This window comes from Fusarium verticillioides, chromosome 1, assembly GCF_000149555.1.
Source record: "Fusarium verticillioides 7600 chromosome 1, whole genome shotgun sequence".
NCBI lineage: Eukaryota > Fungi > Ascomycota > Sordariomycetes > Hypocreales > Nectriaceae > Fusarium > Fusarium verticillioides.
In genome coordinates this window covers 3,215,931-3,232,532 of record NC_031675.1, presented here as the reverse complement: position 1 = coordinate 3,232,532, position 16,602 = coordinate 3,215,931, and the positions used below count along the sequence as shown (strand labels likewise).

At 48.3% G+C, this 16,602-nt stretch overlaps 3 protein-coding genes across 3 annotated transcripts; 1 reads left to right on the top strand and 2 right to left on the bottom strand.

The window, feature by feature from the left end:
- Positions 1–2,347: 2,347 nt before the first annotated feature.
- Positions 2,348–6,399, bottom strand: FVEG_01004 (hypothetical protein). The gene has a single exon (XM_018887765.1). It carries the CDS (start codon positions 5,389–5,391, stop codon positions 3,160–3,162), a length of 2,232 nt encoding a protein of 743 aa, XP_018743566.1. The 5' UTR covers positions 5,392–6,399; the 3' UTR covers positions 2,348–3,159.
- Positions 6,400–9,005: 2,606 nt separating this feature from the next.
- Positions 9,006–12,140, bottom strand: FVEG_01005 (hypothetical protein). The gene is made up of 3 exons (XM_018887766.1): positions 11,056–12,140; positions 9,453–10,895; positions 9,006–9,400 (listed from the first exon to the last, which is right to left on the bottom strand). Exons 1-3 carry the CDS (start codon positions 11,542–11,544, stop codon positions 9,356–9,358), a joined length of 1,977 nt encoding a protein of 658 aa, XP_018743567.1. The 5' UTR covers positions 11,545–12,140; the 3' UTR covers positions 9,006–9,355.
- Positions 12,141–12,643: 503 nt separating this feature from the next.
- On the top strand, positions 12,644–16,302 carry FVEG_01006 (fanconi anemia group M protein). Its single transcript, XM_018887767.1, has one exon. The coding sequence runs from the start codon at positions 12,799–12,801 to the stop codon at positions 16,069–16,071; it is 3,273 nt and encodes a 1,090-aa protein (XP_018743568.1). The 5' UTR covers positions 12,644–12,798; the 3' UTR covers positions 16,072–16,302.
- The last annotated feature ends 300 nt before the right edge of the window (positions 16,303–16,602 follow it).

Sequence of the window (16,602 nt, the reverse complement as noted above, 5' to 3'; positions counted from 1 at the left end):
TATACGATGAAGGACCTGGCCTACCGACACTTACTTGTTTTGAAAGTTTTACTACGATTTCTGGAATTTTGTATTCAGATACCATCAACGCAGCTAACTTGATCTTTTCCTTCGTTGGGGGGAAACGTACTGTACGCTACCCGCGGACAATTCTAAGTGGTGGATATCCGCCTGGTCTATGCGTAAGGTTGCCAGTGTTTAGTTTAACTGCTCGGGTTAGCTTTGGGAGACCAGACTTGCTCCTCCGTAATAGGCCCTGTAAAAGTTATCGCTGGGCTATGGCTCGCTTACCAGAGTTGGAATTTGGCCGTGCTGCATGGGGGCCATGTCAGGTCCATCCATCCCTCCCCGAGTTTCTGGACATGTTTGAGCTTCTGTTTGGGCGACCGATGTGTTCATGGCTCTCTCTTCTCTTCTTACAGATCAGTGGTCAAAGCATGTACTAGTAGAATGCAAATATTCCTATTCAAGGACTTACTTGACTGTATGGTAGATACTAACTTCACGCATTACTGATCATCACTGTCGCTACACCTACGATCTGTTTCCTCGCATCAGTACCTACTTACCTACCTACTCTCTCGGGAGTTGTATAGCTCTCATTTGTGTTGCAGTGGACCTTGGCTTCTCCAACTCTCCTTCAATACATGTCGTTCCCCTAGTGCAACGAAGCTTGTTGAGCCTCTCCATCGAACTTCATCCACTCATATTCATTTATCGTATTCCACATTCAACATTACTCCGGATGGTTCCCTCCCAATCTGACTACCCTCCTCTGACGACCAGGGTCACTCTTCACCCTCGGCAACATCTTCCGTGGGATAGCAAGGAGAGGCAAGACGACTTAGGACCTCTATCCTAAATACCAAAAAGACTTGAGTATATTCTGGTATAATTTCATATCTACCTATAAATTTAGAGTAGCTTGCTTGCATTGATTATCTTTGACACCTTGGTGCAACATCATAGGTTGTCTGGCCTCAGGTGATAGGCACAGAGAAATCTGCAGAAAACTTTATCATCTGTGCCTTGCAGAAGGATTATTAGCATCCGAGGCTAGGTTAACGTAATTCCCTTCCTAGTTTTTGGCTCGTAATCGTCCAGTTCCTCTTCATCTCAAAGAAACACAGCCACCAGCTACAAGTAAGCGGCTGAGAAAATCTCTCAAACTCAATGAGCCGCTTGATCGTCACTAACCAGGATGCCAACAAGACCCTGAAATCGCCATTTTCCTTCGCTTGGCTCTAGGACCCACTGGGAGAAAAGTCAGTGACCCAAGACGGTTACTACAGGCGACTTCCTCCGGAGGTTTCTCATGTTCCGTTGATGTTCTGGCTCATCCAAACTGGATACGGTGACTGGTGCAACTCTCCACGAGATACTGCCAGCAGCCTCTAGGCTTCATACCTTTGTAGGAAAAGGCCAGAAAAGAATTTATTGTTATGCTTTTTATACTGTTATTGTACTAATTGCGTAGCACGAGAACTTGAGGGTGTTGCTCAGCCATTTCATCAACTGTTTCAAACGCAACACATAGTGTACATCGCCCGTTCATAGATTCATTCATGAGGAGCAAAACTCCTTGCATCTAGATCTATTCACCTTTCAACTTCATGGACCCTTGATTCCACTTGTCATAATGTCATGATACTCGCCAAAAAGTCTTATTCCCTTTGCCCCCCGCGAGAAACATCTTCCAGAAAACCCTCACCAGAGTCTTTCTGTTATATATCCCCCCCCCCCCCCCCCCCCCACATGAACCTGGGGCTGAGGCTCAACAATACATGGAGATAGATACGTTCCAAGGCGTCGTACCTCTTCAAGCTGCACAAAACTCTACAACTGTGCACTTCGTAGATGTGTCCCTATGCCTAATGGCAATTGGGATTTCGTTCGAGAGGCAGTTAGCTGAATGAGTGCCTAGGAATGATTCGTGGCCAACTCTCGTGCCATGAGCTTCTTTCCAGGGGACAGCACTTCCAGAATAAGCGAGAGCTACGTTTCGTATCTTTCATCAAGCCATGTTCTGAATCGAGTTATATCATTCAATATACACTAATAAGCTTCAATTGCTTGATGAAGCACGTGGTCATAATCAAAGATAAGGCTCGGCCCGCCGCTTGTGCAAACTCTGATGCTGGTAATGGTGTACAGAGATTCATTTCATTTGGCTGGCAAGTTCAATATCTGACTATGGATTCCCTATCAGTCAGGTCCTAAGCATGACGAAGTGCTGATGACAGACAATCTCCAAGGCGGTGATGGTTAGCGACCGCGAGAATGAAAAGGATCATATTGTATCACACAACAGGTCGCCGTCGAACAATATTCAGCAATGCAACTGAATGACCAGTTCATACTTCATCCAAGTCGTATTTGAAACAACACACAAGTCACATATATAAAGATACATAATGGACGAGATTGTGCAAATATTTTAATTTCGAGGAACGTCGGCTTTACAGCCCTGGCTTCCTCCAGCTTCCCTTCACATCCAGATATGACTGAAGAGCTAACAAAACTGACTACCGCCGCTCAGCCTCGGCCAGCAGTCACGTCCCCTTCCCATCATCAAACCTCAACTCAACCCAGCATCTCTTTTGGCCCCATCCAATATCTCCATCATCTTTGATCATCCCCTCCAGGTCCCCTTTTCTTGCTACACTAGCCAATTACATACGTCAGGAGATGGTGGTATCATTAGAAAAAGCAACAACGATCGAAAAAAAAAAAAAAGAACGGGAAAAAACGATCAATCCCGTGTCCACGTCTAGAATGTACAGGATGAAAGCGGCGCCAAGAAAAAGGACTCAAATGAATACGAGCAAGATTAAGCCGGCCGATACGCACGCCGATGCCGGTTCATGCGATACTTTATCAAAAAGAAGAAAAGAAAATAGGTTCTCTCGGAAAGACACTAGGTCTGAGAGGAGTAGTGAGTGTGATTGAGTGCGTGTGCCGTTATGTACATGCACCAAGATGTAGGTAGTGAATGAGAGTGATAGAGCGTGATGGTTGCTCAAAGCGATGTGTTTAACCTGAAAACGACTAATCGCTTGCAAGAGGTATATTTGCAACGCACGATGGGAGTATCTTAGTAGCTCACAATGTGCATGCAGAACTTAAAGACGTCATCAGTACATAAAAACTGCGGCTGCTCTACTGACGAGTGCGGTCACCGAGATTCAACCAGCTCATGTCTGATGACTGCGAGGCCATTGCGAGCTGAGGCTGCGTGCTTACTCCAGAGGGGGGTGTCTGGGGCGGTGGGACCCGGGGAGACAAAGGTGCACCGAAGTAGAAGCTCGGGTTATAAATACTGCTGGTCGCTCGATCTGTACCCCAGGGTTTGTCTTTATGATGAGGGTCCCATGTTTCGTTCACGCTCTCGGGGATGCCGCTGGAGTAGCCGGAAGATGCTTTTGAGATAGGGCGCTCGATTTTACCAGCTACACCATCTCTGAAAGGAATATTCTTGTTGTACTCGGCGACGACAGGGCTTCCAGAATTGACTCGGTTCATCTCGGGGCGGAATTCGAAGTTCAGAGGGGGCACAGTTGCTGAATCTTGCGTAGCGCGAGGGTTTCGATGTGGGATGGCATCTGAGTAGTGCGAGTCACTATCAGAGCCGACAGTGTTTCTCTTAGAAGAACCGAATCCTAAGATCTGAAGAGCGCTACCGCCTGACCAGTATCGGTTCCAGCCAGAGCTCCTTCGCAAACCGTCCTGTGTCTCGAGAGGTCCATTCCGAGGTCGTGGCTCGGCAACAGTTGGATCGAAAGCCACTCCGCGGGTATCTTGTCCTTGTAATACAGGATGTTGCATCTCCTGCAGGACTGGTTTACCAATGGTAGATTTGAGCTGTTTGTGCTCAGTGCTGACGGAGCTACGGTTGGTGCCGTTGCTCAGCTTGCGAGAGACACCGGGCTTGCTCTTGCCAGCACGGCCCATCAGAATTGCCATAGATGAGAATGATTCTTGTGACATATTGGAATGGTGAGCGCGGAAGGGTGACACAGGGCCACCGCCAAGCCCCATGGGATCCTTCTCATCAGAGGGAAAATCGTGCCTGGGCTGCGTGTTCTCAGGTGATGGTTGGCGGGTCTTCTTACGGCGGCGCAAGAGTAACAGGATGACAATGAGCACAGCAATGAAGCCCAAGATCGTGCCCAGTGTGATACCCAATATGGCATTGGAACTAAGACCAGATTTGTCATCACTACTAGCACCGCCAACTGGCGCGATGTCACTGTTGGTAGCAGAGCTGGAGTCAGAGATGGTCGCCGATGAGAATGAGTCGTCGGTGGCTGTTGCTGAGCCAGTCGACGTCACTAATGTCGATGACCTGCTGACAGACTTGGTTCTTGTGGATGATTCAGTTGACGATGTCTTGGTGGTGCTGGTTCTGGTCTTGGTTCCAGAGGTAGATTCCGCAGAGAGAATCTTCTGCGACTCATCACCTACGATGCTAGAGGCATCAAGCCAGGAGTTCTCCTTCATATCAAAGAAGGCGAGAGGCTCGTCTTTGTTGCCACCAACAAACACAACCCTGCCATTCGAGTCCTGAGCCATCGAGTAATCGGAGCGTGTTGTGGTAGGAGCTAGTGTCGAGTTATATTCAGGCCAGTCCTTCAGGGACAGGTCACGCTTCACGTTTTGATCCACAGCATTTTGACCAGGTGCGTTGTTGTCACCCCAGACAACATAGCGATGAACTTTGTTGGGGCTGGCTGAGAGATCGAAAACATAAAGACTCTTGGAGCCATCGTCTCCCTGAGCAATCATGGCTTTGCTGGAAGCCGCAACGGGCGTGGACAGTGTGATGCCCATTATTCTCCAACCTGTCGCGGCGTTGAAGATTAAAACTTGCGTGTTCCAGTCATTACCACCAAGCAGGCAAACTTCGGCATCGGACCAGGCCAAAAGAATGGGATTGACAGAGAGGGCAGATGGCGCTGCGCTCTGGAGGATATATGGTCCTGAGGCGGCGAAGTATAGTGAGGTATCCGAAGGTGTTTCTCTGCCGTCCTGGCTGCCGCCAGAGACGACTATCTGGTCGGTATTCTTGATATAGGCAGCACCGTGGTGTTGTAAATTTCGGAAAGCTGTGTTATCAATAGACAGGGTCTCCCATTTCTTGTCGGCGAAAACGTATTTTTGTAGGCCATTGTAGTCGGCCTGACCACCACTACCTCCAATGATGAACAGCGCTGCATCAGTTCCCACACAGGCTCCTCCGGTAACTTGTTCTCCCATCTTCAACTTCTTCCATTCTGCACCCTCCTCAAGCGGCAGCGACAAGAAAGCAGTTGGCGTAAAAACATATAGGGTGTTGTCGTGGACAACCGAGCAACCATTGTCCAACGAGGACGGCGGCTCAGGTAAACTCATCGCGAAAAAGATTCCCAGTCAATCACAATCTTGAGAACAAATTAATATGATTTCGATGGCATGACGGGTTCGAAGGTTGGTCAGTTGGTGTTCGCGTCGCAAATCAAATCGAAGGCCAAGTCAGAAGCGAGCAGTGGTCAAGACTGTCGGAAACGAAATTCAACTCTTGGAAGGCCAAGAGAATGCACACGTCGCTGAAAGAGAAGTCGTCACGAGTAAGGAATGAATCGAGTTATTCGCAAGCAGAGAGAGTTGAAGCTAACGGATGTGGCGACAATCTGATGAACCCGATGCCTGGGGAGAGCTGGCCGGATGCAGCAAGAAAGTGTTGGTGTCGAAAGGAGTGGAAAGGTGGCTGAGTTCTCAACACCACAGGTGCGAGAGTGACAAAAAAGACGCCGACGTGGAGGAAATCGCTATGATCTACTTCAAAAGTCGCAGTGGCAGTCGTATTGGAGGGCGAAAGGTGATGTGTTCGGTTCGGGAGGGTAGATGTCTGTCGTACGCTTGTTCGATATCGCTCTCTAGCCAAACGACGGGAATGCAAATCAAGCGTGCAATTTGGCGCTATAGGTAAAAGGAGGGAGTCCGACGATTGGCAGTGAACCTCGACGTGATCGTACCAGACGGTTTTGCGAGGCCTGGAATGGGTGTGCAGAGACAAGCGCGGGAAAGAGAGCAGACAAAAGCAAAGCAAAGCAGATGATCCAGGAGAAATGAGAGAGAAGAGAGCAAATGCAGCACCGGGGGACGAGACGTATGACACGAGCTCGTAGTGGAGAGTCGTGACTGGGGTGACCTTGTCAAAGGCGGAGTCTCAGAGACAGGCAAAAATGTCATGGATATGAGTTGACGGACACAAATGAGCAGGGGTCTGACGCTCGTGGTCCTGCAAGCAACCACTGAGTACGCCGCACCGTACCACACGAGCCATGAGCAATCTTGCTAGGACCTAACGTGGTATTATGACGATAGCTTGGTGCACTTCTAGGGCGTGCTATCCGTCTGTGATTCGGCAATTGCTGATCCCAAATTGTGATTTGTTGCAATTCTCCTGTTAATCTCGTGAGCTTGGGCAGTGGCGGAGTTGAGACCAGAAGTGAGACGCCAGTGCCAACACGGTCCTGCAGCCAGCGACGATCCATACAGAATCCAGTAACTGCAGGTACAGTGGGGCCATCCCTCCCTCCCTCCACAAGAGGCTGGCAGACTGGTCTTCCCGCCCAGGGGTCAATGCCTCTTATTGGTTGGTGCAACTCTTACCAAACGCTTCCTGAATCCTGACGCCCAGTGGCAGGGGATCCTCACGGCCAGTGCAACATACCATTGGTGGCATGGAATGCCCATCTCAGAGCCCTCGGCGCATTGTGAAATGTTACAGGAGGGCAGCAGTAGCCACCACTGGACTACAGAGTACCTTACCTCCACTCGAATCAGGGGTGGTGCTTGCGAGGTCTGTCCTAAAAGAGGCGCGCGGCCCGTGCATCTACCCTGGGCTTGAAGAGATTAAAATAGGGGCAACCACTTGAAGTTCACGAGTTCGTCACTATCATCCGTCAAGCGAAGACGTTATATAGGTTCGGGATGTTATATAAACGTTGAGTGCTCCGTATTGAGTTACCAATATCAATGCCATTATAGAAGAACGTCGTTGTTGGCATGGTATTTGGTATCGCATCCGTAGGAACCTGGAGGCTTTCATAAGGCATGCATGGCAGTAATGCAATGGATATCTCACATACTTAGTACCTAGCGTTAAGTAAGTACCTAGGCAAATATCTGCACAAGTACAATGCCAGACCACTCTTTAGAATTCGCACCTGTGGCAAGCCCGTCGAGTCGAGTATCATAAGGCACCAGTAGATATGAGCAAATAATACGAGAATTGAACTTCGTGTTGAATTGCTTGGGTTGTGTGCCCGTTTGTTTCACTTCGATCCTTTGTGATACAATACCACACGCGTTGGGCTCCATACGTGGACAATAGTATCTGATGTTGAGAGTCAAAGGGTATCACTGATAATGACGCTCATGACCAACCTGACCTGTATGTATCTATTTTGGACAGACTCGCCCATCAATTGGCCACGTCTGCTTCGACACTCTGATCCAGTCTAGCCAGTCTACTAATGTCCCGTCGCCAATTGTTGCTAGGCTAAATCCACAAGTCTCGATATGAAACGCGCTATTGCGCCCCAACCTGAGAACCCCAGTCCCCTATCGGAGCTAATAAGAGCTTGAATTATTTTCACCTGCCCTTCTTGAATTACTCGCATGAACCTGCATAGGTATTTTCTCTCGTGTACGGCTTCAGCAAAGACGGTCTTCGCGAGAGCCATGTGTGAACATATTGATTAAATTGAGACATACAAATCGGCGTGTACCTTGTGGATTAATTTTTAATGCTCGTTGTCCTTTCAGATGACAGTGTCCACCAATGTGTATAGACCCTGGCGAGACTTCCTGACTCCATATTATGATATTGGTTCATCTTCAAGGGATGGCGCAGTCGTCGGACGGAGCCAACTGTAATTGTCTACTTGGACATTGAAAACATCCATGCGTCTTGTGTTAGCTATAACACCGGCAACTTCTAATATCCTCGCTGCCTAGTAACTAAGTATACCAAGTATGTATTGATTGTTTTCCTAGTCACGTAATCTTACGGATACTTTCTTCGATATTCGCAAGATGGTGTGATGTAAATGGCCAAGGTGCCTTAGTTTATCATCGGCATGGCATTGTATACACGTGCAATGGTCAAAATAGATACCTAAGGTAAACTCGCGTGGCTAGGTACCTCGTCTCTGGTGTCTTTCTCTCTGGACAATAGGTACCCTTATTCCTCCTAATCACTCTTCTCATATTACTAACTTAACTAAGGTATTAGTAGAGTCGGTCTGCACCTCTACAGTCATCAATACACCAAGAATGTCAGGCACCTCAATGACCAGGCAGATAGGAAGGAGCTAAGTCAGAGGTGAAGCTGAGCAACGTTGCATTCTCTAAGAGTTTAGTAGCCGGGCAGCGATAACTCCCTGACTCCATATACTACGAATGAACAGTCACCTACACTGAGTGACCACTTCACATTTTGCAGCAGTGAACGTGTCTCATATTCCGGTAGGGCAAATTTCATATGTAAAGTGCATTCAGTAGATCATCACAACGAAACAGTTGAATCTTGAGGTATAGCCATGGATTCTACTAATCAACAAATCGTAGACTAGGAGACCACTTGATGGTGACGGTTCCTCGCTGCGTTGAGTATGTTAGCAAGAGACACAATTAATTCATACACTATATAATTGAATACTCTTCGCCTGAAACCAATCCTGATGTACCCAGGCCAATGTTACCCTATACTGCCTGTGGGAACTTAAAAAAGCAGAACTCGAGTAGTTGTTAGTTCATTACTAATGTACTAGGTTGAAAATGATACACATCATAATTGTTAGTTGCTTGAATAGGGAGGTGACTAAAAGTCTGTAATCAATGCTTCGCGATACTTCCTCCGGACGTAGAAACGCGAGTATGAGCTCCAGAACACGATTGCAGCCGAAAAGTGACCCATGATACAATTCTGAATACCTAGGTTGTAACCCGTTCACGATATGGTAGATGGTTAGATTGAAGAGAACATATAAACACAGCGTCTTCATTCCGTGACGGTATTTCATTATAATTTATGCAAACTGCCTCCCTCTCCCCACCAGAAAAAGAAGTCTTCCTGGACCCGAATCTCAAATAGTATCGCCTATAACCATGTATGATGCAAATATCCGCCTGGACCAATGAACTCCAACAGTGCTGCAAACAATCGCTGTTAATCTAATTTCTACCCACTCCTTTTGATATGACTGTCCATTCTTTCCCCATTCTTGTGAGAACCCTAAACACACTGCGTGTTTCCGTATCGTCCTGCCGTAGTTTGGTCCACAGCCTCGATGCTTGGCCGGCCATCCTATGAGCCAACCATCGTAGCAAAGGCCTCAGCTGGAAGTTGCGCCTGGAATTTGTTAGTCTTCCGTACCCGATTTCATAATAAATGAGGCCCATACCTTCTTCTCGTTGAATATCACCAAAGCCTGGTCGAATTCCCAATTCACTTGAGTAAGACACATCTCGGAGTACTGGGGTGTCATGCCCGTTTGCTTGCATAACTCGGTGATCATTGCTTGGTGTTGATCGGCTGGTGCCGTAGTAGGAATTGAGGCAGGCGCTGCGAACACGTTGGGGAGTAGACTATACGTTCGAAGCGACAGCATGTCGCTAACGACTCGGATAACCCCCTGCCCTGGCTTCCCGGGTCCAAGGACGAACGTACGGGAGAAGCTTCGCTTTCCTGTAGCATTGGTGTTGGGGTCTTGCTCCTCGAACTCACCGTGCACTGCCACTATCAAGCCATCGACGCCTCCGGAGCTTTGGCCGCTGGGGTCGACAAGTCCCTGCAAAGGGTGGCAATCCATGATGTACTTGTTGATCTCCACTTTGATATCAGGGTGTCGAGTGAGGGGAAGGGTCTTCCAAGCATCTTGAATGCTGGCAGTGCCACGGAAGAGTCGTTGGATGCGAGGGTTCGGCATGGTGATTTTAGTCAAATTCCGCGATAGCTTGATATACGAAGCCCAAGACATGGGTGCCGCAGCGTTGGGATCCGGAGCTGCTCGTGTGTCAACCGATATAGAAAATCGACTGTCTTCGTCGTATAGCCTTGACGCGAGGCCAGGTCGGTCGCTGTCATATGCCGCAAAAAATTCCAAGAGGAAGTTTTCGCCAATACCACCAACATCCCTGAAGTCCGGACCGTTCTGGGGAATTGGCTTAGGTCTGAGGGCTGCCTCCTGCTCAGCAATCTGCTCCGGGGTGCGTAGTTGGGTCCCGTTGATGTTCTGCAGCCTGGGAAACCATTCCAGAAGGGTTGATGGGTAGCTCGGATCTGTGGTTTCGATGGGATTCCCTGTCATGAATAGAGTTTCGAGGTACTTGAACTTGCCCTTCCATGGTTGTAGTGCTTGCATTGAAGCCACCTGGTTGCCACTCATGTCGAGATTTTTCAAACGAGGAAAAGTTGTAGCAACGACTTCCACCTGGCCAACATCATCGATATTATTGTTTGCCAGACTGATGCTCTCGATCGCATCTTGTTTCTCCTTATCCGTCTTGAAAAGACTCTCGCAGACAGCCATGAGTCCCCTGAAAGTCTTCAGAGCACGCTCTCGACTCTCAAACATACCCAAAGTGACAAGGTTTGCATCTGAAGCAAGGGCATCCAGATTGAGGAGCTTGTTGGCGCCAAGGTACCGAGAACTTAGAATTTCCTGAAGTTTGGTACGGAGCTCTAAAGTAGACTTGGATTCGATTGCCGTGCCCCTGTCCGGGACTTCGTCCACTTCGATAACCTCCAAAGGCGCACCAGCAAAGGTGAATGTGTTGAGCTTGATTAATTCGGAAGCATCCTCCCCACTCGCTCCTATGTAGACGTAATCACCGACTGTATGGTGCTACAGTGAGTTAGCAGGCGTTGTTGAAAAGCGTCAGCTGAGGTGCGGGAGTGTATAGTTATATAGCAGGATGCATGGTAGATCAATAAATAGTTCTCCGAATCTCGCATAGCCGAGTCGCATGTTCCGCACCTGAAGCCCTGTCAATGACGATACATACCTTTTTTATGGCGACTTTTCGCTTCGATCCAGTTCTGAATGAACCAGCTTTTCTCTCCATAAAGCCAAGGAGGTCGTTGACACCTCCTCCAGCATTACTGGCTGCTTTGCTTTCTTTCAAACCACCAACTCGTAGAACCGTCAGGCCTGTCATGTCTTGGGATCGAGTCTTGGGACCCTTGCCAGAGGAAGCACTTGAAATACGAGAGGCAAGGGATGCAGCGGTGCCGTTGCTCAAATGCTTCAGCACATTTTGAGCATTTTTGGAAGGGCCGCCACGTGTTGAAGTTCGAGTACTGGACCGAGTAGGTTTGACATCGGCAGTGGTAGCCTTCTTAGCACGTCGACCGGCACTGTCCATATCCAAATCGCCATCGCCATCAACACGACCAGCCTTGCGCTTCTGAATTCCACCTCTGGAGGTGGTAGCTAGCTTGCGCGCATTGCGAGTCTCGCGCGCGCTGGTATTCTGACGACCCCGAGGCGCCATAGTGGTAGGTGGTGATTCGAGATAGTGATAGTAGATAGTTTTTTTTTGGAGGGTAGTCTTGCTCGTAGTTTTTGTGGTTTTTGCTCCTCCCTTTTTTCGTATGTGGTTTTAATTTTAATTTTTTGTTAAACCGTGCTATCAGAAGCGCAGATTGTTGCAGTTGTGAATTCGTGAGAGCCGTTTGGTGATTTCACAACCTTCAATGCTGAACGTGATCGAGTTCGTGGTTGAGGAAGGGGCCAGAGCTGGTCAGAGATGCAGCGAATGATAATCCAAGCCTTGAGCCGTCAAGCGCAATGCCTTCAGATGGTGATCGCAACCTGAAGATGGTCTACACCAACGCAGCGATAAGCGCGAGTAGGGCGGTCGAGATTCGTGCGACTGTGTAACGTATTGAATTGAAACGAACAAGACGCGACGATTCGCTGGCGATATCTCTGTCGATGTGAGAGTGAGAGCCGAAGCCTTGTGACAAATATTTGCACAAGCTCCGTTGTTTGTGATGCGGAGACGAGGCAATACGTGAGGAAAAAGGGAAAAAGTTGTAGAAGACAAAGAAGTTCTTTTCGCGAAGCAAGCTGTGACGTTTTACAAAGGCCCCACTAGGTAACCTTGGCGAGCATGAAGGCACTCGACCAGGCAGCCTCACTACCTGATTTGGCCTAATTACTAGGTACCTTTAGTGGTTGACTTGCCAGAAAGCCAAACGGCGTAAATTCGGAACCTGAATGGAAAACAAGGATCCATTGGCTGCCTTTATAAAGAGACCAAGTTGGTATCTGCTTTGCTTCACATGTAAATAGCAAAAAGCAAGAGCTTCTGAAGGAAGTACGAGAAAATTTTTGCGTACACCTCAGGGTTTTATAAACACTGCGCATTGATGGCCCGATGAAGTATCTTCCAGCTACTACCTAAGGTAGGTATATAGTACTAGCCATCCTACTACGGTAGGCACCTACCTGCTAACTTTACAGTTGAATATTGGACTTGAGTTAAACATCGCCAAAGCTGGAAACTTCGATGGACATTGAATCACGTGATATCGCGTTCTAATTCAGCGCGCGACCCAGGCATGGGCAACGCGCCCTTGCCTTCGTTAGCTACTGGTAAATCAATCATCTGCATGTGCCTGGTTTTGCCACGGAAAAACTATCACAGAGGGAAAAAATAGCCTCATCGTCCAGAATGTTTTAATTATTGATTCAAATCACTGCATATCCGAGAAGCCGCGCGTCACTACACTTATTCGCTACGATGGACAGTGACGAGTTCGACGATGACATCGCTGATGAGGATTTCATTACCGCTCTTGATCAAGTCTCGTCTTCTATGAACGGACAAGGCAACACAAAAGCTTTACATGCAGTAGCATCGCAACCCTCAAACAAGCCAAACCCTGCAGCTGTGGCAGCTTTGGAATTGGAGGATCTCCCCTCAGATGCGTTCTCATCCCCAGAGCCACAGTCGAGATCGAATGTGTCTGTAGCAGCCTCGGCTGGTCAGGCCCCTCGCACAGGGTTCAATCGAACAAGTTCCGGAAATTGGCGTCAGACGACTCTTTTTGGCGGCTCACTATCAAGCGATGGCCCGCAACCTTCACAGCCAGCAGCGGCGACAAGAGTGTTCCGCGTCGATCTTCCTCGAGAAGAACCAACTCACCATGAAGTCGACACTGAAGCTATGCAGACATGGGTTTATCCCACCAACTTGGGCGCTATTCGAAACTACCAATTCAGTATCGTCAAGAACAGTTTGTTTAACAACACCCTAGTAGCATTGCCAACTGGCCTTGGGAAAACTTTTATTGCCGCAACCGTCATGCTCAACTTCTATCGATGGACCAAGAAAGCCAAGTTAGTATTCGTTGCTCCAACAAAGCCCCTTGTGGCACAACAAGTCGATGCTTGCTACAATATTGCGGGTATCCCACGGTCTGAAACAACACTGTTGACAGGCGATATCCCTCCAGCTCTCCGTGTTGATGAGTGGGAGTCACGTCGAGTCTTTTTCATGACTCCCCAGACGCTACTAAATGATATATCACACGGATATGCCGATCCGAAATCTATAGCTCTGTTGGTCATTGATGAGGCTCATCGTGCGGTTGGAGAGTATGCGTATGCGAAGGTCACCAAACTCATTCGACGATTCTCCAAGAGCTTCCGAGTACTAGCATTGACTGCCACCCCTGGCTCAAAAATCGAGACAGTACAAGAAGTCATTGACAACCTAGGCATATCCCACTGCGAAATACGCACAGAGGACTCAATAGACATTCGTCAGTATGTTCATCAGAGGAATATCGAACAGGTTGTCCTTGATCCGTCCGACGAAATGGTCCTAGTAAGCGAACTTTTCACCAAGGCCCTGAAACCGATGACAGATAAACTGAGCTCGCAAAATATCTGGTTTGGGCGAAGCCCGATGGCTATCACAGCATACGGATTGATGCAATCCCAAAGAGAATGGTTCGCTTCTCGAGGGAGGCATGCGAACCAGGGCGTACAACACATGATGCGAGCTGTCTTCAGCGTTCTTACCAGCATCGCACACTCGATAAAATTGCTAAACTTCCACGGTATTAAGCCTTTCTATGACAATCTTGTCGACTTGCGTAGCGAACAGGAAGGCAAAGGAGAAAAGGGCTCCAAGTACAAGCGCCAACTGATTCAGGATTCTAATTTTCAGGAGATGATGGATAGGATTTCTAAATGGCTTCGTACGGAAGGTTTCGTGGGACATCCCAAACTCACAGCCTTGGCCGATACTGTGTTGAATCACTTCATGGACCAGAGTGACAACTCGGCGACTCGTGTAATCGTGTTCAGTGAATACCGAGATTCTGCTGAAGATATTGTGCGCATGCTGAATAAACATCAACCTCTTATCAAGGCCAGTGTCTTCGTTGGACAGGCTGATGGCAAGAGAGGAGAAGGCATGAAGCAAGCACAGCAAATTGAGGCAATCAATAGGTTCAAGAGGGGTGACTTCAACGTGCTCGTTGCTACCTCAATCGGAGAAGAAGGATTGGACATCGGACAGGTCGATCTAATCGTATGCTATGATTCTTCGGCATCCCCAATTCGAATGCTGCAACGAATGGGAAGAACTGGCCGAAAACGAGCGGGTAACATCGTGCTGCTACTCATGCGTGGCAAGGAAGAGGATCAATTTGCTAAATCCAAAGACAACTACGAAAAGATGCAAACATTGATTTGTGAGGGAAGTCGGTTCAATTTTCGATTTGACCTCTCGGCACGAATCGTTCCAAGAGGAATTGTACCCGAGGTGGACAAACGACACGTTGACATTCCTATCGAAAACACACAGGACAGGTCATTGCCGGAGCCGAAAAAGCGTCGAGCACCGGCAGGAAAGAAGAAGCCACCGAAAAAGTTCCATATGCCTGATGGAGTTGAAACAGGATTCCAGAGTGTGGCGAGCTTGTTAAAAATTGGTGGGAAAGCAAAGCAACAAAGCAACAAACACAACCCGGAGCTGGGTGATCTCGCCACCGTGCCAGAACTCAGCAAGGTATTGCTCGATGACGAAGAGCTTAAAGAGCTCAACCGGGCATACCGCAACTTACCGTTCAATCATAGCATAATTGAGGAGACAGATATGCCTGATATGACAGCGTACCCAGAACTGCAGAGGCAGCTCAGACCAGTATTTAAGCTAAAGCATGGGACACGCACCAAACGGTTTGTCAAAATGTGGCATAAGATGGCACATGATCCAGAAAGCCTGGTTTTGCCTTGTCGAGACCAAGATAGGAGCAACTACTTGGAGATACCAGTACACGCATTTGCTGGATCCGGATCTGAAACCAAACCAACAAACGAAACACCAACAACGAAAGCGAAAGGAATGGGAGCGAAAGCGTCAGCCAAGAAGAAACAAAATAGAAAGCCACCTTCAAGGGCACAACCTCGTGCGAAAAGAAGGAGAATGTCATCCGATTTAGCACCGCAAACATTTGCTGTTAGCTCCATGGTGGAAGAGAGCCTTTCGGAAGAGGACGATGAAGAGGATGATGAAGAGGATGAGGTCATACCTAGAGGTCGTGGACGAACAGAACAGAGCAGCAAGCCTGGATCGAAAGTGAAGCGAAGGCCTCAGCAGAAGAAAGGTGGGCTTAACAGCGACGAAGTCGGCGATGATTGTGAACGGGACAGCGATATGATTGAGACTGATGGATCCGATAATGGCGAAGACCTTCTGGACTTCATCGTTTCTGATAATCATCCGGTGTCGAGTGGGAGGGAGCCCTTTTCTCTACGAACAAGTTCTCCACCCGCTTCATCAACATCCACTCTAGAGTGTGCCCATGATAAATCAACAAAGCCATTCTATGTGCCGACACAATTCCCAGGCACGCAGGAGAGTGATGATATCCCAGACCTGGGAGAAGTTCTGAAGATGACCGGGAAGCAACGAGGCCAGGAGTTTTCCGACGATGATGTTACTGTAAGACGCAAAGCACGTGGACGGCGAGCTGTTGTGGATGATAGCGACAGTGATTGATTCGTTCGATGGCCTGCAGAAGGGTTTTCGGCTGGAATCGGCAACGAGAAGTCACTAGAAGAGGCGCATCATGATGTAATGACAAATGATACATAAGCTATATGGACTATCTGAAAGAGTAATTGATGGATGGGCGAATCACAGCAAGAGTGTCATTGTTCAATATCTTTATCCTGACCGTGTCAACACCCTAAGAATCACTCACTAGTGCAGATCCTGTATATTGGTCAGCCGTGTGTCCCATATATATGACTATCGAACATAACAATGTGACGACATCTCGAAACTTCAGAAACCCGGCTTATAAGCACCACCGCCCCCGACGCATCTGCCAGGCTCACCGACGGTCCGCTCGCTCATGATTGTCCCCGCGTGCAAACACGCTCGAGAGCGGCGCACAGCAGAGACGAAGAGCAGAGCATCTTGTTGGGAGCTTAGCTGGCAAATACATATGCCGAGAGCAGTCTAAGACGGCTCTTCCTATGAGTAATGGAGGGGTTGAAAAAAGGAGCTCATCATGCGAGATTATAC